Source organism: Macrobrachium rosenbergii, chromosome 45 (assembly GCF_040412425.1).
Source record: "Macrobrachium rosenbergii isolate ZJJX-2024 chromosome 45, ASM4041242v1, whole genome shotgun sequence".
In the NCBI taxonomy this organism is placed as follows: Eukaryota; Metazoa; Arthropoda; class Malacostraca; order Decapoda; family Palaemonidae; genus Macrobrachium; species Macrobrachium rosenbergii.
Window position 1 is genome coordinate 32303594 of NC_089785.1, and position 19666 is coordinate 32323259.

General features: G+C 37.8%; 1 protein-coding gene across 1 annotated transcript in view; it reads left to right on the forward strand.

Annotated features, from left to right (window-relative positions):
* Positions 1-2437: 2437 nt before the first annotated feature.
* LOC136829883 (uncharacterized) overlaps positions 2438-19666 on the forward strand; it is a 28176-nt gene continuing 10947 nt past the window's right edge. Inside the window, exons 1-3 of the mRNA XM_067088953.1 lie at positions 2438-2495; positions 16524-16982; positions 17394-18389. Of these exons, the coding sequence (XP_066945054.1) occupies positions 2469-2495; positions 16524-16982; positions 17394-18389 (1482 nt within the window). The 5' untranslated portion in view covers positions 2438-2468. The remainder of the gene's footprint in view (positions 2496-16523; positions 16983-17393; positions 18390-19666) is intronic.

Consider the following 19666-nt stretch of genomic DNA (forward strand, 5'->3'; position numbering starts at 1 on the left):
GGATGGCGGACTCAGGACTCTCTCAAAATCTTCTTCGATGATTGTTTGAGAATTCTAGGACCATTGGCATATAATTGTAATGTTTATTAATTTAAATCGGATTTATAGGCATATTGTGAATAATTCGTAGGTAAATTTCATAGGATTTATAGGTAAATTTAATTGAATTTACAGTTGAATTACATAGGACTTATAGGGAACTCATAGACCTTATAGGTAAATTTTATTGAATTTATAAATGAATTACATAGGATTTATAGATAATTCATAGGAGTTATAGGTAAATTTCATAGGATTTATAGTTATATTTCATAGGATTAATAGGTATATTTCATAGGACTGTTAGGTAAATTTTAGAGGATTTATAGGTAGATTTTAGAGGATTTGTACATAGATTTCTTAGGATTTATATGTAAATTTTATAGAATTTATGGTTACATTTTACAAGATTTATACGCAAATTTCAAAGGATGTATTGGTAAATTTCATAGGATTTATTGGTAAGTTTCACAGGATTTATAGGAGAATTTTATAGGACTGATAGCTGAATTTCATAGGGTTTATTTGTGAATTTCATAGGATTTATTGTGAATTTCATAGAATTTATAAGTAAAATTCTTGGTATTTATAAGCAAGTTTCAAAGGATTTATAGGTAAATTTCACAGAAATTATATCAAAATTTCATAGGCTTTATCAGTAAATTTTATAGGATTTATCACTAAATTTCATAGGATTTATACGTGAATTCATAGGATTTATCAGTAAATCTCATGGGGTTTATTGCTGAATTTCATAGGATTTATCAGTTGATTTTATAGGATTTAAAGGTAAGTTTTACCATTTGAATTTTTTATGATTCGAATTATATTACTGAAGAAAGCAGGAGTTTTGTATTAATATCTGACTGCACTTTTAAGCGGAATCATTTCGAAACGAAATTTACTTTACCTATAAATCCTGTGGCATTTACCTATAATTCTCTTAGACTTACCTTACATACTATGAAATGTAGTTTTACTTCCTATGAAATTTGCCTATCAGCCCTATGAAAGTACCTGTAAATCCTATGATATGTTTTGTTATTCCTATGATATTTACCTAAAAAGCATATGAAATCTGCCTATAATTTATAAGAATTACATGTAAATCCTATGAAATTTACATAAAACCTCAATGGAATTTACCTATAAATCCTCCAAAATGTACCTATAATTTGTATAATATTTACCTACAAGTCGTATGAAATTTACCTATAAATCCTATAAATTTATCTATAATTCAAATGAAATTTATCTGTAAGTCTTATGAAATTTATCCATAATTCCTATGAAATTTACCGTTAAGTCCTGTGAAATTCACCTATAATTCATATGAAATTTTCAAGTCCTCTGAATTTTACCCATAAATCCTATGAAATTTACCTATAATTCCTAAGAAATTAACTTATAAATCCTCTGAAATTTGCCTACAAATCCTGGTATTCACTTATAAATCCCACGAAATTTACCTATATTTCCTGCGAAATTTACCTGTAAATACAATGAAATTTACCTGTAAAACCCATGAAATTCCCCATTTATCCTATGAAATTTATTTATCCATGAAATTTACCTATAATCACATGAAATTTGCCCTTTAAATCCCATGAAATCTATCTATCAATCTTATGAAATTCGCCTATAAATCCAATAAAATTTATCTGTAAATCCAGCGAAATTTATCTATAAATCCCATGAAATTTCCCTATAAATTATATTGAAAAATTCATCTGTGAATCCCATTAAATTTACCTATAAATCATATGAAATTTATCTATAGATCCCATGAAACTGACTTATAAATTCAATGAGATTTTCTTTAAATCCTATAAAATCTACCTATAAATCCTACGAAGTTTACCAATAAATCCTATAAAACTTACCTACAATTCCTTTGAACTCTACATGAAATCCTGTGAATTTTGGCTATAAATGCCATGAAATTTACCCAAAACCCTATGAAATTAACCTATAAACCCTATGAAATTCATATGCAAACTTAGAAGACTCAGCGTTGTGAATCCTTCCTCAGTTGAGTGAAGTTGTGTGGTGAAGTATTTGTTGTGAGAATTTGAAGCTTTATTAAGAAAGGAAAGTGTTTTTGAGAATATGTTGACAGGTGAGTGTCTGGTTTATTTTAAAAGTAGAAGTATAAGATGTGAGTCAACTGCCAACGTTTGCAGACGATATATGTTGAGTTATGAATATGGATGGCTGTTCAACTTCTCCAGGACGTTACACACACAAAAATAAATATATAAGGACAAATTTAATTGATAATATCACGTCCCATTCTCTCGAGGGAGGAGGTGGAAGGATGAGGGGGGGGGGGAGGAGGGAGGGAGTTATGAATGGGCTCATTCCAGCGTAAAGAAAGAACCGATAGTAAGTCAGTTTGGCCCCAGCAGCGACGGGAGGAGGTTGTGGCCATGGAGATAGCGGCTATATTTGCCTGGGTAAGTGGCGTGGCTCGAATGCGCATGCGTTTGTTTACGGCCCAGAAGGAGATTTAAGAAAAAAAATAATCATGTTGACTTTGTTCTTAATTATATAGTGATTTTTGTGACTATACACCTGATTTTATATTCTTTGTGTGTGACTATAAACCTGATTTTATAGTAAGTTTTTCGTGATTTTACAGTAATTTTTGTGCGACTATATACCTGAACTTATAGTCGTTTTGTATACACCTGATTTTATGCTAACTTTTGTGTAACTATATACCTGATTTCACGGTGATTTATAAGGCTATATGGCAGATTTTATAGTCGTTTTGTGTGACTATATAACTGATTTTATATTCGTTTTATTGTGACTATATACCTAATTGTATAGTCGCTTTAGTGTGACTATATACCAGATTTTATAGTAATTTTAGTGCGACTATATACCTGATTGTATAGTATTTTTTGTGTGACTATATATCTGATTTTATAGTCATTTTAGTGTGACTTTATACTGATTTAATAGTCTTTTTTGGTGTGACTTCATACTGATTTTATAGGCGTTTTAGTGTGACTATATACCAGATTTTATTGTCGTTTTGGTATGACTGTATAACTGATTTTATAGTCATTTTAGTGTGACTATATACCTGATTTTATAGTCAATTTAGTGTATGACGCCAGATAACCCGCAATTAATCAATCATTTTAGTGTAACTATGTACTGATTTTATAGTCGTTTAAGTGTAACTGTGTACCTGATTTTATAGTCATTTTGTGTGGCTATATACCTGATTTTATAGTCGTTTTAGCGTGACTATATACCTGATTTTATAGTCGTCTTAGTAATTATATACTGATTTTATAGTCGTTTTAGGGAGACTATATATCTGATTTTATAGTCGTTTTAGTTTGACTATATGCCTGATTTTATAGTAATTTTAGTGTGACTATATACCTGATTTTATAGTCGTTTTAGTGTGACTATATACTTGATTTTATAGTATTTTTTGTGTGGCTATATGCCTGATTTTATAGTCATTTTAGTGTGACTATATACTGATTTTATAGTCTTTTTGTGTGACTATATACCTGATTTTATAGTCATTTTAGTGTGACTATAAACTGATTTTATTGTCTTTTTTGTGTGACTACCTGATTTTATATATAGTGTGACTATACTGTATACCTGATTTTATAGTCGTTTTAGTGAGACTATACACCTGATTTTATATTCATTTTAGTGTGACTATATACCTGATTTTATAGCCGTTTTAGTGTGACTATATACCTGATTTTATAGTCGTTTTAGTGTGACTATATACCTGATTTCATAGTTGCTTTTTGTTTGACTATATACCTGATTTTATAGTCGTTTTAGTGTACTATATTCCTGATTTTATAGTCGCTTTTCGTGTGACTATATACCAGATTTTATAGTCGCTTTTCGTGTGACTATATAGCCTACCAGATTTTATAGTCGCTTTTCGTGTGACTATATACCAGATTTTATAGTCGATTTCACGTGACTATATACCTGGTTTTATAGTCGTTCTTGTGTGATAATAAGCCGGATTTTATAGTCATTTTGTGTGACTATATATCTGATTTTATAGTCACTGTTACATGAGTGCGATAATATTTTACTTGGGTTTGTCGTAAATATTATAGAATTATTTCATCTCTCTCTCTCTCTCTCTCTCTCTCTCTCTCTCTCTCTCTCTCTCTCTCTCTCTCTCTCTCTCTCTCTCTCTCTCTCTTTCCTTAGCTGGCCAAGATACGTTGGGGCAAAGTCATGGGTCTTGCAAGGTCATCCTGCGATTTAATAGAAGATTTATTTTGTGTTCCTTCGTTTAATTCTGATAAGTGCTAGATGGCAATAATGAGATGTGACGTCACCCAGTAAAAAAAAGCCCCTGATTGGACAACTGCAAATTGAATTATGACGTAACCACGTGACGTCAGGTGATGAGGTGCCCCCTGATTTACTCAAGCGCAAATTGGATGATGACGTTTAATTCAGGTGCCAATTAGCATTTTTGCTTACATTATTTTGTCTTGAATTACTTCTTCATTATTTTTAACTTGTTCATTCATTCTCTCTTTCCATTTTTCCCTTTCTTTCTTTCCTAGTCTCAAGCATTAAACAGTAGGTAACAAAGATAATGAATTATTTTGACCGTGAGGATACGCACACACACATATATATAGTTCTGATACTCTGGATGCTGGTTCGAATCCTGCTACAGACGTCAGAATTGCTTCATGTTCTTACATTTGGATCTCAGGCTTTGTAGTGAGAGAGAGAGAGAGAGAGAGAGAGAGTTTTCTATAACGAAGATGGAGAGAGTGAGACTGATTCTTCTTTAGCGAAGTTGAGAGAGAGAGAATTTGGCAAAGAATTGACATGGAAATCACGTGGTGGTCTTGTCAAGATTGAAGGACAAAAAATAATTTCCATTAATTGCAGCTTGTGAATAATAATAATAATAATAATAATAATAATAATAATAATAATAATAATAATAATAGCGGGTTCGGCTTAGGCACCCCCCTAAAATTAAGGGCTTGAAAGAACCTGGTAGGAATCACAGCTCGTGACTTGCCGTTACGTAATCTCTCATTGCAAGTCTTCTGCGACATAAACATTTTTTTTTATTTCTTGTGAAAATTATCAAGCTTAAACACCTGCAAATCATGTACATGTATATAGAATTTATATATAAATATATGTATATATATATATACACACACACATATATATATATATAATAATATATATATATATATATATATATATATATATATATATATATATATATATATATATATATTCTGTATATATTATTATTCAAATTTTACCAAATATGTATTTAATTGTAATATCCAATGCAATCTCTCTCTCTCTCTCTCTCTCTCTCTATTTTATGTATGAGACTTAGTACCTACTGTAGACTGAAGTGTGGAAATAAGTACATTTTCATTATTATTATCTCTCTCTCTCTCTCTCTCTCTCTCTCTCTCTCTCTCTCTCTCTCTCTCTCTTCTCTCTCTCTCTCTCTCTCTTTACTGTATGAAACTTAGTTGCCACTGTAAACTGAAATGTGGAAATGAATACATAATCATTATCATCAGTATTATTGTTACTCTCTCTCTCTCTCTCTCTCTCTCTCTCTCTCTCTCTCTCTCTCTCTCTCTCTCTCTCTCTCTCTCAGCTGACGACGCAATCGCATAAAGACACGGGCCGAACACACAGAGAGAGAGAGAGAGAGAGAGAGAGAGAGAGAGAGAGAGAGAGAGAGATCTTTCTTCTTCCCCCAGAAACGTCGCAAGGTCAGGCTTAAAGAGAAGACGATTATTATTGTAATAGTCTTTTCGATCTCCGTCTTAAAAAAAAAAACTTCGCTGTATAACTTCGCTATAAGGAAAGCGTGACGTCAACCTCGTGTTTTTATAAAGAACGCTCTGCGCATGCGTGCTATTGACCTTTCGTCTTGACCTGATGAGATGGTTTTGTAAAGTGTTTACGTTGTTTGGCGAAATTGTGTCATTTTTGTGTGCGAATATTTGTGGCACGGGGAGAGAGAGAGAGAGTCTAACTTTTCTGTAAGGAGAGAGAGAGAGAGTGAGAGAGAGGCTGATATTTCTGTAAGGTGAGAGAGACAGAGACAAAGAGAGAGAGAAGGCTGATGTTTCTGCAAGGAGAGAGAGAGAGAGAGTTTTAAAGGAATCAGTCACCTAGCCCTACAATCATTGTGGGAGAGTTGCCCTGACAGGTGTTACGCCGCCACCCGAAAGAAGGAAGACGTGGAAAAACTTCCACATCAAACTGAAGGGAGCAATGTCTGAAAGAGCACCAATAAAAAAAAAAAAGTTCCATTTGGTACTCTTTTAAGAATTGATGTCAAGGAAAAATGGTGGATCGTTTTACAACTGTCTTTTTACCTCTAATGACCAATTTAGAACGGAAGTGGACCTCCATTGACCGACTTAATTACCTGTTGGATTTTGTATATAACCTTTACCTGTTCATCACCTGTGTTTGTTTATGTGATTTTTTTTTTGGAATTTTTTTTTTATTTTTGGTTTATTTCGTCTTCTGTTTGTTGATTTATTTAATTTCTTTTACTCGTTCATTTTTATTTTCATTAACTTATGTATAATATAACAAAATGAAAATATTATTATGCGTCTATGATGAAGTTACGCCTAACTGATGAGGGGCGATAGGCCTATGTTTAGAGGTCATTCTCAAGTAAAATCTATCCACATTCTGTTCATAAAATTGACTAAACGTTAAAAAAAATAAACAAAATCTATTGCGCTTACCAACTTTAAAATAAAGCCTAAAAAAATACCGAAAACTTTACAATATTTCGCCTCAGTTGAGACTTCGACCTTGTGTGGCTGACATGTTTGATAGTGCGCAGGCGCAGGAGCCCGGCGTCATCATGGGGCGTGGCGCCAAAAAATGGTGATGACTTTGGGCGTGGTGCCTTTTGTTCCCCTTAAGCTTCGAACATCTTCGGCGGTAATTCCGGGGTCATTCGTGACGTTAGTTTAATTGTTCGTCTTTTATTTAATTTGTTAAAGCTTTAAAAAAATAATAGTTTTTGACGGGTTTTGGTGTGGTGACTGAGATTGCGCAAAGATAGGCCTAATTAGGCTGGTCATACAAACGTTACCGCTGCTCTTCAGCCTAGGCATGGCTCAATTCGATAATATTTTGGTGGGATTTTGTAATTTCTCTCTCTCTCTCTCTCTCTCTCTCTCTCTCTCTCTCTCTCTCTCTCTCTCTCTCTCACAGACACAAACACAAGATAGGCCTAATTAGGCTTGACATACAAGCGTGAGCGCAGATCTCTTTAGCTTTGCCATGGCTTTGTTTGATAATATATTGGCGGGATTCTCTCTCTCTCTCTCTCTCTCTCTCTCTCTCTCTCTCTCTCTCTCTCTCTGTTCGATAATACACGGTTTGGTTTGAGACCAAATTGTGAAGTGCCTCTCCTATAAATCGTACGTTTGAATCACTGAAGCTTCATAAGTTCAATCTTTATTAGAATGTTTTTATTTTCTTTATTTGTTACTTATCTTAATTAATTTTTTAAATCTTGTCATTCCCTTTCCTTTATGGAGCTTTTGTCTCTCCCCTCCAGGGTATGGTTTAGATAAACCTTGCCCTATTGATATACCATAGGTCTAGGAAATGAGTCAGTCTGATTCAAAGAAACGCAACCGTCTTCCTGTCCGGTTACTCGAAAGTTCCTGAACCATCGAAAGTATTAGTTTTTTTTTTATTTCACTTTTGCCTGCGTTTTTTCCCTTAACAAACAGACCGCAGTAACTTATTATGCACGGTTTGTGGTCAGTGAATGGAGGATGGAAAAAAGAATGCAAAATGGCTCCTCCTTACATCATACCATCGTCCCTTCTTCTGGAGTGACCTAGGCCGATGCCATTAAAATTTGTCGTGACTTTTCGATGATTTTGTAATAAACGAACGTTAATTACAGACTCATTACAGACTCATCCAGACTCATTGTGTCTCACCATGTCTCTCATCAGAGTAAATATAAGACCTGTTTAAGTTTATGCTGAACAATTTTGTTAGAAAAAAGATTGAATCTGGTGGATGGAAACAGTTTGATAGGCCTATATATTACCCTTAGCAATTTTAAAATGAAAATTATAAGTAGAAATAGAAAAGAATTTAATAATTTTACAAATAAGTGTGAGAACGAAGGAATAGGCCTATTTTATCGCACTGAACATAAGGGGAAATCACTTTTATCTTTCGGTGATTTCAACTCCTAGATACCAATCCAGCGATTTGATTTATTTTCAAGAGTTATGTTTTCCTTAGTTTTTTTATTTTATTGGTCCGCTTCGTTCTTATCAGATATCTCTTCTCATTTGTTATCCATTTCCTCACTTTGATCATAATAATAATAATAATAATAATAATAATAATAATAATAATAATAAAAATAATAATAGTCTGTAAACTTGGGACAATTACACTTGACTTTAGAATAGAGACAGGATATTTAAACCTCTCTCGCTCCCGCAATTTCCGGTGACCGGTTCCATGAGAGAATATCTCTCTCTCTCTCTCCAAGGTTCCCAGTTCCTTCAGAGAATATTTCTCTCTCTCTCTCTCTCTCTCTCTCTCTCTCTCTCTCTCTCTCTCTCTCTCTCTCTCTCTTCGAGATTCCCAGTTCCTTAAGAGGATATTTCTCTCATTCTCTCTTCCCCAGAGGTTTCCAGTTCCTTCAGAGAATATTCCTCTCTCCCCCCCACCTCTCTCTCTCTCTCTCTCTCGCTCTCTCTCTCTCTCTCTCTCCGAGGTTTCCAGTTCCTTAAAAGAATATTTATCTCACTCTCTCTCTCTCTCTGAAGTTTCCAGTTCCTTAAGAGAATATTTGTCTGTCTGTCTCTCTCTTTCTCTCTCCGAGGTTTCCAGTTCCTTAAGAGAGTATTTCTCTCTCTCTCTCTCTCTCTCTCTCTCTCTCTCTCTCTCTCTCTCTCTCTCTCACGCACACACAGGCGGAAGAAAGTGAGGCTAACTGTCTAGTTAACTCGTCACCCAGGCCGGCTCTTGACTGGCGGGCCATTTCCCCCCAAAAAGACGTTATAATTATCCTTTTTTTTTTTTTTTTTTTTTTTTTGCTCACTTTTCCTTTCATTCGTTCTTTGTTTGTGTCGGGTGACCTTCTTTCTTTGCTTGTCTTTGGCTGCTTAGCGCTCGTTTGTGATGATGAGTCAGTGGTTTTGTGGCGTGGGTCTAAGGCAGGCTAGATGTAATATATATTTACGTATATATATAATAAATATATATCTATGTATATAAATATATACTATATGTATATATATATATCGAGAGAGAGAGAGAGCGTTAGGTCTACCGCAAGGTAATTCTAGTAATGGACTTGGAAAGAGAGAGAAAGAGAGAGAGAGAGGGGGGGGGGAGAGAGAGACGCCTGTCAATCATTTTCACTTTCCTTTCCTGTCCTTGAATGAGGAACTGAAAAGAAGTAAAAGATAGAGAGGAAAGGAGAAATATCGACTTTACTGACCACTCTCTCTCTCTCTCTCTCTCTCTTCTCTCTCTCTTTGCCTCCGAGTACATTATGAGAATTAGCTTGCAATAGACCTAACTCTCTCTCTCTCTCTCCAAGTCCATTATAAGATTTAGCTTGCAGTAGACCTACTCTCTCTCTCTCTCTCTCTCTCTCTCTCTCTCTCTCTCTCTCTCTCTCTCTCTCTCTCTCAAGTCTATTATGAGAGTTAGCTTGCAATAGACTTAACTCTCTCTCCAAGTCCATTATAAGGTTTAGCTTGCAGTAGACCTAACTCTCTCTCTCTCTCTCAAGACCCGAAGTCAAGTAACAAATAGGAACGTAAATAACGGACGCGAGAAATACGGCAGGCAAAGAAAATGAGCAGATAAGAAGAGGAAAAATCAGGCCGGGAGCGAGTAGTGGTGAATGGCTTTGTATACACGGGTCATCGGGGTCAAGGAGGCGCTTAACATTATCATCGCTGACCCAGCCGCCCAACCAACCATTATTCTGCTCCCTATGTACTACTTTCTCTCTCTCTCTCTATCTATCTTTATGTATCTCTCTCTCTCTCGTTTTGAGTGAAAGAGAGAGAGAGAGAAAGTTAACGCAGTACGTAATGCGTACTGGATCTATACATCATCGACGCGTACAAAAGAGGATCTCTCTTGCGCGCTCTCTTGCGGCCACTGAACTTTGATCTGCGGTGCTTTTAAAAGTAGATAAATAGAGAGAGAGAGAGAGAGAGAGAACTCTGAACTTGGAAGACCCTATGCCATTGGCTGTTACGACCAGCTGTAGGCTTAGGACTAGGCGTGTTACGCCAGCAAGATCATCGCATAAATCATTGCTAAGAAACTTACAACAGTCCATAACAGTCTGATAAAAGGGGCAATGGGTCACCACGAGGCCCTACAGTTAGCAGAGCGAATAACGAAGCACATAAAGCAAAGCAATTATGAAAAAGCAAAAGAGCTTTTGCGAAACGAGGCACTTGTGACTTGCGTCTGTAAGTGTTTACGTTCAAGCCTACTTGACACACACGTGAAACGCGTCCTTGAGATGAGCCGTGCCGTGAAAAAAAAGAGATAAAAAAGAGATAACCAGAGAAGAATTAAAATAAAAAGAGGTAAAGAGAGAAATAACACACAGACGTAACTAAAAACTTATAAGATGGCGTGTCTATGGCGTTTCTGTCTATGAAAGAAAGAGGTTGGGGCGTGATGCAACTCTCGGAGTTGCCTCTGTTCGAAGGCGCTATTGCTGACACCGCCGACATTGCCGACGCTCATTTCCAGCCCGTTGCTTCTTGTGACAACAAAATATGGTGACAGAGGATGCAATGGACGTCTTTATGTAACTCGAGAGAACAATTTGCTGACTTTGGAAGACGTTTAGCCTGTTCTTTCTACCGAAAAATAATGAAAAAGAATCGCTTTTTGCTTAACCACCAAAGAATCTCTCGTGTTGAGAAACGGCATAGGTCTATTTTTGGAGGGCGTCTATTGGAATGACGAAGCCATGAAAACTAATTATCTATACTTCTTAACGGTTTTCTACGTCATCCTTGAATTACGGTCAAGCGTTAGAGAAAATGATGACCGCTTTCGTCCATAATAACTGGGTTCTACTGAAGGTTTTGGCTACATTAATAACTGTTTGCTGTCGGGGCTAATGGCGGTGATGGTACTGGCCCTAGGCTTATGTTTTCCCGTTTGTGTTTAACTAATTTGTTTTATTCTGATTGCGTTTGCGCTTTCTTCTTTGCCTGCTCTCTCTCTCTCTCTCTCTCTCTCTCTCTCTCTCTCTCTCCTCTCTCTCTCTCTCTCTCGTTAAAAACGGCTCTTACTTATATTGAACGGACTAGGTCACATCACAACCAATGTACTTTAAGTCGTGACACGAATTTACGAGCCAGTTTGATAATTGCTTATTTCAATGACGCATTTATTATCTCTCTCTCTCTCTCTCTCTCTCTCTCTCTCTCTCTCTCTCTCTCTCTCTCTCTCTCCGCGGAACGGCTTGAGCGCGTTTCCTCAAAGCGATTTAAATCCTGATGATGATGTCACTGACGGCCATAATTGCCAATGTCACATTACCTTGATCTCGTAGTCGAGTTTAAACATTCGGTCTACCGTTATAACTTTTTTTTTTACTTAGTTTATTTGTTCGTCGTTCTTTCCCTGTTTTGCGGTTCCTCTGGGAAGCCTAATTTGCGAATGGAATGCAATAATGAGTTTATGTTAATGAGGTGACTGATCTAAATAAAGATATTGTGTGTGTGTGTGTGTGTGTGTGTACGATTAGGCAGCACAGTTGTGTATAGTACATGTACTGTACAATAACTACTTAGAATTTCAGACATTTTGAATTATGCTCTGTTTTTTTTTTTTTTTTTTTAGTTTTCTGTGAAAGAAAACTATTGTGCCGGTTTGGTCTGTCCGTCCGCACCGTATTCTGTCCGCACCGTATTCTGTCCGCACTTTTCCTGTCCGCCCCCAGATCTTAAAAACTACTGAGGCTAGAGGGATGCAAATTGCTATGTTGATCATCCACCCTCCAATCATCAAACATACCAAATTTTAGTGCTCTAGCCTCCGCAATAGTTATTATTTTATTTAAGGTTAAAGTTAGCCATAATCGTGCGTCTAGCAATGATATAGGACAGGCCACCACCGGTCCGTGGTTAAAGTTTCATGGGCCTCGGCTCATACAGCATTACACCGAGACCACCGAAAGCTAGATCTGTTTTCGGTGGCCTTGATTATACGCTGTAGCGGCTGTACAGAAAACTCGATCGCGCCGAAGAAACTTCGGCTCATTTTATACTTGTTTACTTGCTTTATTGATTTGTTCAGTTATATCAAATAGGAATTGCTTTTTAAAAATTTATTCTAAATAATAAATCTGTCATAACTAACTACACACACACAAACACGCACTCTCGTATGAGTGTGTGTGTGTGTGTGTCTGTAACGAGCAGCAATATAATTTTATGACACTCTTAATGGGAACATCTGCGTGACCTGAAATAAACACAAGGGTAAATAAAATGCAAATTCAGCAATTACATAACTGTATTAACGCTTGTCTATTGTATAAGTGTACCTGATGTAGGTCTAACGCTGAATCCGGAGCTATAGCCTAATGGAATATGTAGAGTCATTTGAGTTTTTTAGTTTTCTGTAAAAGAAAGCTACGCACTTTTTCTGACCGCCAGCAGATCTTATAAACTGCTGAGTCTAGAGGCTGCAAATTGGTATGTTGATCATCCACCCTCCAGTCATCAAACATACCAAATTGCAGCCCTCTAGCCTTCTTAGTAGCTTTTATTTTATTTGAGGTTAAAGTTTGCCATGATCGTGCGTCTGGCACCGCTATAGGCGCAAACAACACAGGCCAACACCGTGCCGTGGCTGAAAGTTTCATGGACCATGGCTGAAAGTTTCATACAACATTGTACACTACAGAAAACTCGATTTTTTTATTTGTTTTTGCTTGTAGAGCAAAAATTATAACTGGGAATTGAAAAATCTGTTTTATTCCTATTTCAAAAATTGTTTTATATCACAGGAATTAAGAAATAGAATATTATGTAAAAAAAAGTCATTTCCAATTTATGAAACTTTAGACTTTCACTTAATCCTGAGTTTCCATTTGATATAAGTAGATTATTCATGTGCCTTTGCACAATTAAATTACTAAAATATGCCTGAGAGAGAGAGAGAGAGAGAGAGAGAGAGAGAGAGAGAGAGCTGTTTCTGTAACGAAGGTGGGGGAGAGAGAGAGAGAGATGTTTCTGTAACGAAGAGAGAGACTGATGTTTCTGTAACGAAGAGAGAGGGAGAGAGAGAGCGAAAGAGATATTTCTGTAACGAAGATGGGAGAAAGAGAGAGAGAGAGAGATGTTTCTGTAACGATGGTGGGGGCGGGGGAGAGATGTTTCTGTAACGAAGAGAGAGAGAGAGAGAGAGAGATGTTTCTGTAACGAATGTGGGAGAGAGAGATAGAGAGAGATGTTTCTGTAACGAAGAGAGAGAGAGAGAGAGAGATGTTTCCGTAACGAAGAGAGAGAGAGAGAGAGAGAGGGGCTGACGTTTCTATGAGAAAGGTGTGGAGTGAGAGAGAGAGACTGATGTTTCTGTAACGAAGAGAGAGAGAGAGAGAGACTGATGTTTCTGTAACGAAAAGAGAGAGAGAAAGAGCGAGAGAGGATGATGTTTCCATAAGGAAGGTGTGGAGAGAGAGAGAGAGAGAAGGTAACCGAATAAGCCGTAATGATAGTAACAGCACAAAAACCGAAGACGGAATCCCACGGTGGAATTGCGACGCCAAAATACGGAAAGAAAATACAATAGATAAAATCTACGATTAAGTAGATAAACGTAGGTGACTTTAGACCCATGGTGCCATTGTTAAGAAAGCGCGCGAAAGACACAATCATCTTTTCTACGCGGGAAGTCGATTGTCTTTTGTTCCGATTTTCCTTGTTTTACATGAAACAAAGGGAGAAATATTAGAGAATATTGAAGTATAAAGTTATGTTACTATGTATCAATCTAATTTTAACGTTATTTGTAATATGGCGGTAAAAGATAGAATACCGATTCTTGGAAAGAGAGTAGGGAAGCCACCGAAGAATTACTAGACCGATGTCGTTTTCATTTTTATATTTGCCCTAAATACTACAACAAAGAACATTTCCTTGAGGCTTTTAGAAAGATGTAAAAGAGAGGAAACGGAACCAGTTCATATAACCGCTCTCACGATGACACAGGTTCTGTACTGTTTTCAATCTCGCCTAGAGGCAGTTCACGCTGAACTTGAAGCCACTAAAGAATTACTAGACCGGTATCGTTCTTATTTTCAAACTTTCCTTTCATATGACTACAAAGCACATTTCCTAAAGACTATTAGAAAGGTGAAAAAGAGAGGAAACGAAACCAGTTCATTATAGCCGCTCTCACGATGACACTTACAGGTTCTGTACGGTTTTCAATCTCGCCGAGACGCAGTTCACGCCGAACTTGTTTTTCTGGCGGGATCGCACAACAGCTGTCATCATCTCCTCTTTCCCATTTCACTTTCAAAACAGGCTGTTTTTTTTTTTTTTTTTTTTTTTACTGATTTGAATTTCGTTTTACTTGTTTTTTCTTTGTTAGTAATCTTTCTATATTAAAAAAAACTATATATTGTATTTATTTTTATTATCAAATTTCGTCTCCTCAATTTTACTGTCATTTTGTCTATCAATATTTGCATTACTCTTAATGTTATTATTTGTAATTTAAGAGAGAGAGAGAGAGAGAGAGAGAGAGAGAGAGAGACAGAGAGAGACAGAGTCTTCACTCTCACAGCAATTCTTTTCATTAAAAACATTTTGCATTAATCTCTAATTACTTCAATTATGTTGGAACACGGTATTATTTCACGAGAGAGAGAGAGAGAGAGAGAGAGAGAGAGAGAGAGAGAGAGAGAGAGAGAGAGAGATATGACACATCCCCCCCCCCAAATTCTCAAGAGGCGCCAAAATGCAATATCTATGACTGCTATATAGCCCATGCTCCAAAACCTCGACATTGCGAACACCCTCCCAAGATAGACGAACGGAGCGTCACCCGTTGCTTTGGAAAACAGAATAAATACAATCACTCGAAAGCTCCTTTAAGAGTTAAACGTGATGCAGAAAACCATTTGAATAATCTGATTACCGAGAGAGAAACGGGTGTTCGTTATAGGTGTTCGTTTACAGGTGATCACGATCGCCTTGCGGAGAGAAAGAACAGGTCTTAACCCACCCCCTCCCAACCAAAAATCCCACCCATCCCCCATAGTACGCCGCGTTCACAAGGCATTCGAGTGTGACTGAAAATGGCAGGGTTGGTCTGCCTCATTATGCAATGCTTGTCAATATTGTTTCTACGTCTTTTCTCCAGTAATTTTCTTTTATTTTCTTTTTTTATTTTTACCTCTTAACCCAAAAAGCTTTGCTCTAATGATGCCGCATCATTGTTATGGCTGTCACAGACCGTAGCAACGCACATTGGGCGGGAAAAGTTAAATACATTTCAAAACAAGTTGTACACACCGAATGGCGAACAGAGCATGATAACGATTTACCTCGACAAAAAAACATTGACAAAACATTACTTAACACTCAACGGGAAAACAAACTTTGGCAAAAATCTAGAAAAAAACTTTTAGAACAGAAACCGATAATCACGTTGCATAAGGGTCTAGGAAAATGTAAAACAGGAAGCTGTTTTTACTCTGTTTGAGTTTAGTCCTACTAAGTAGGTCACGCAGTAATGGCTGTCTTGGGCAAGGTAGGAATATGTATACTATATATTTAGGACGTCTGTGTCACACCTGGAAGGATGCGGAGATGGGCTCGTGCGCTGTCGTTTAATATGAGATAACGAGAAGAGAGAGAGAGAGAGAAAAGGTTGCAAGGCCTAGTTATGCAATGTATTGTAGACTCTCATTTGACCAGTGAATATAATATATATATATATATATATATATATATATATATATATATATATATATATATATATATATATATGTATATATATATGTATTTATACGCACACACACACACACACACACACACACACACACACATATATATATATATATATATATATATATATATATATATATATATATATATATATATATATATATATATATATATATATATAAATTTTGTGGCTACGTAAAAATTTAACCTTTTATCATTTCTGCCCAGCTGAGTTCGTTTTGCAAATAGTACTACAAAGTTTCTGATGAAAGAGGAAAATTTAAATAAGATTAAATTCCGATGAAAGAGAAAGGTTTATATTATATTAAGAAAGGGGACATAAAAACACGAGAAATGTGGATTTAAATATAAGAGAAAAGAAGATTAAACTCAGCTTGCTAACCGACATCTTGAGCGAATAGAGTATAATGAAGATAATGTTTTCTCACCCCACAGGTGATCGTGGCTCTGACTATAGCAGCCACAGTAGGGGAAGGTCCATCCGGACCGGATGACCAAGTTAAACCTTCAATACGATTTGTGGATGACCTTCCATCCACTGCTGAAGAAGATGAATTAGACCCATATGTAGCCTCCGAGTCTACTCACAAGTCCAGACTCATCCGAAACTCGCATCAGCTCGGCGAGGAGACTTTCCGGTCTCTGTATGAGAGGTCAGTCGACGAAGACTCGAAAACTGCTTCGGAGGAGCCGTTCCAGCTTTCAGGATCGAACTCTAGGCCTGTCAGGAGGAGGTCAGGAGGCAGACGCAGGCGCCCTCTGGATCCGGAGAGGAGGAGACAGCTCCTGCTGAGGCGCCAGAAGTTGGGGCTGCCGGTCAGGAAGTTTTCGAGAGGCGAGGATGAAGAACGTCATCAAGAGGGTCAAAGTCATTCACCTTCGGTTCCTGGTTCGGTGAGTAATAGGCCTATCACTCTTGGACTGTCACTGGGCCATGTGGCCAGCTTAATCAATACCAGGCATATACTGACCTCGTTGAAAGCAGGCCTTATTGTGACCTGCTGCACTTGCACTAGACCCTCCTAATTTGGCTGTGTTAGCGCTTCTGCCTTGTGGAATAAAGATAATTAAAGAACTTAGTAACAAACCTTAGCAATCTGGTACAGGCAAGAACGGGTTACAATGTGACCTCTATGACCAGTTTAAAACAAGTTTTCTGTATATTTCATGAGATCAACGGTCAACTTAGACTAAGTTAGGTTGCTAAATTGTCAGATCACAATTAGTGCCTCTGCATGGTAAAATGTCGACTTGTTCAATGTATCTCTATCTCCAGTCCAGTTTATCTACTACTTAACATTCCAGGTTGAAGATGTCTCGGTCCTGGTAGCCACGCCTGGGCCTAAGATGGTGCGCGTATTCCCTGACGTGTTCACCACGACGGAGTCGCCTTCAACAACTCCCTCCACAACGTCAACGACATCCCGGTTCCCTTCGTTCAGCGCCGCTTCTAGACTCAGGCAGCGTTTCAAGACGATTCGGGACGAGTGGGGCATGAGAACAGATGCCAAGCCCGACGAAGAGGAAGAAGAAGAAGAAGAAAAAGAACAGCCCAGTGAGGAGCCGAGGGGCAGAGTGACTTCCAGAGCGAGGGTGGTCACCACATCCACTCGGGGCACCAACAGGCAGGACAAGAGGCTCAGATATCGTCCTGTTCTCGTCAGGAAGAAGCTGAGGTCGAAGGTGAAGGTGACCTCTCCAGATCCTTCGTACCCAGCTGTTGACCCTCCGGTGCTGGAGCCTGTTCCAGTAGATTACGAGGAGCAGGAGGGCAGCTATGAACTGGAAACGCAGGGTTACGACAACTTTCCAGAAGAGCCGTCCGTCCAAGACTCGTTCCATACAGAGCCGTATTACTTCAGTACGGAGCCCCCCATTTACGAAACCTCGACCAAGCCGAGGCACACGCCGGTGCCCAAAAAGGTGGCCCTGGAGATTCCTACCCAGAGACCCAAGAAGCACTTCCAGGAACTAAGCGACGGCGCCTCCAAGAGCTCTTTCCGACATGGGAACAGAATCGAGCCCAAAAGACTGACGCCGGTTCCCTTAGGCCCAGAACTGACGCCCACGACTTTACCCGAATATTTTTCAGAGGTGCCACACGTCACAGAACAGTCCTTTACCTCGGATCGTGCCCCAGTGCCCAGTTACGCCCCTGAGCCTGGTTTCGACTATGCCCAACAGCCTGGTTATGCCCAGGATTACGCCCAGGAGCAACTGTTTGCTGAGGAGCCAATTTATGACTTGAATTACGACACGAGTGAGGACTATTCCTCGGAGGAATACGATGACAAGCCTGGGGTGAGTATATATGCATTTTACCAAGCCGATTTGAATTAATTTTCATTTCTTTACAAAAAAGAATTAATATTTTAACATTATCATTTAACATTTAACACACACAGCACTCATTTTTTAACAAGGCAGTAAAATTATCTAAGAAATTAATCTCGCCCTGGAATGAGTTTGGACCTACGAAAATTAGACGCATGGTCCAATCGTAGCTCTCCATAGTATGACGCCTTGATATTAAATAATTTTTTTCTTCAAAATTACAACCAACAAAAACATAATCACTAAAAATTTGAGGTTGAAAACCGATTTTCCACCAGCATGGTCAACAGACATTATTTTGTTTTTATTGAAATTAGAGGTTGTACTTCTTGCGAAGTGTCGAGTTATAACGGAAAATTTCTTCTAATTGTCACCGCGAGCTTTCTCAAGGAGACAAAATCCTATAGGCTAAGCCACTGATGATGATGACCGAGGCTCTGTCACTGTAATTACGGCTATGACAACAACGTCATTATCGAAAGTATGATAAAGCATGCGCCATTACGTCACACAGTACGTCAGGAAGTAATTGGCCTTGATATAAAAAGTGAGAGACAAAAAGAAAGCGTCAGCCATTAGACTCATCTTCCCCCGTTATTAGATTTCTGTGTACTCATCGTGGTTATTTGTTGCCTCTTATCTCATTTGCATACATTAGGGAGAGAGAGAGAGAGAGAGAGAGAGAGAGAGAGAGAAATTGCTCGGATTCCACCGAGGTAAGATGTTTACACCAAGGTGATTTTGGTGGGGCGTGAGTATCATTCCGTTATTATTCCGTTATTGCAGTGAAGTCATTATTTCGTGGAAGTGTGATTTACTGGTGATTGAGGTGTGATTGATGTCCTCCCTGAACCGAAGGTTAAAGGAGAGAGAGAGAGAGAGAAAGATTATTGCAAGATAATACGAGCTGATTGGCGCATGATACCGCAAAAATAGCGCCAATTTTCATAATTCCCGCCAAATTTGATGTCTGACATTTACGAGTACAAATTTCTCGCAAGATTTGTATTGTGGAACTTCCGTCATTTCCCTAATAGTCTTCTTGAGGCTTTTCTTTCAAATAAACACGATATTTTCATAGTTTCATTTTCATAAAATGAGTCTTGTCCTTACAACGATACAGATGGTGTTAGACTAATGCATGATCTTAAGTTCATATGCAATCTCATTCTATTTGATTCCCAGTTCTTATTCAGTCTGTACATTTTATACTTAGATTTATTTCAGTATTTCGCTAAATTATC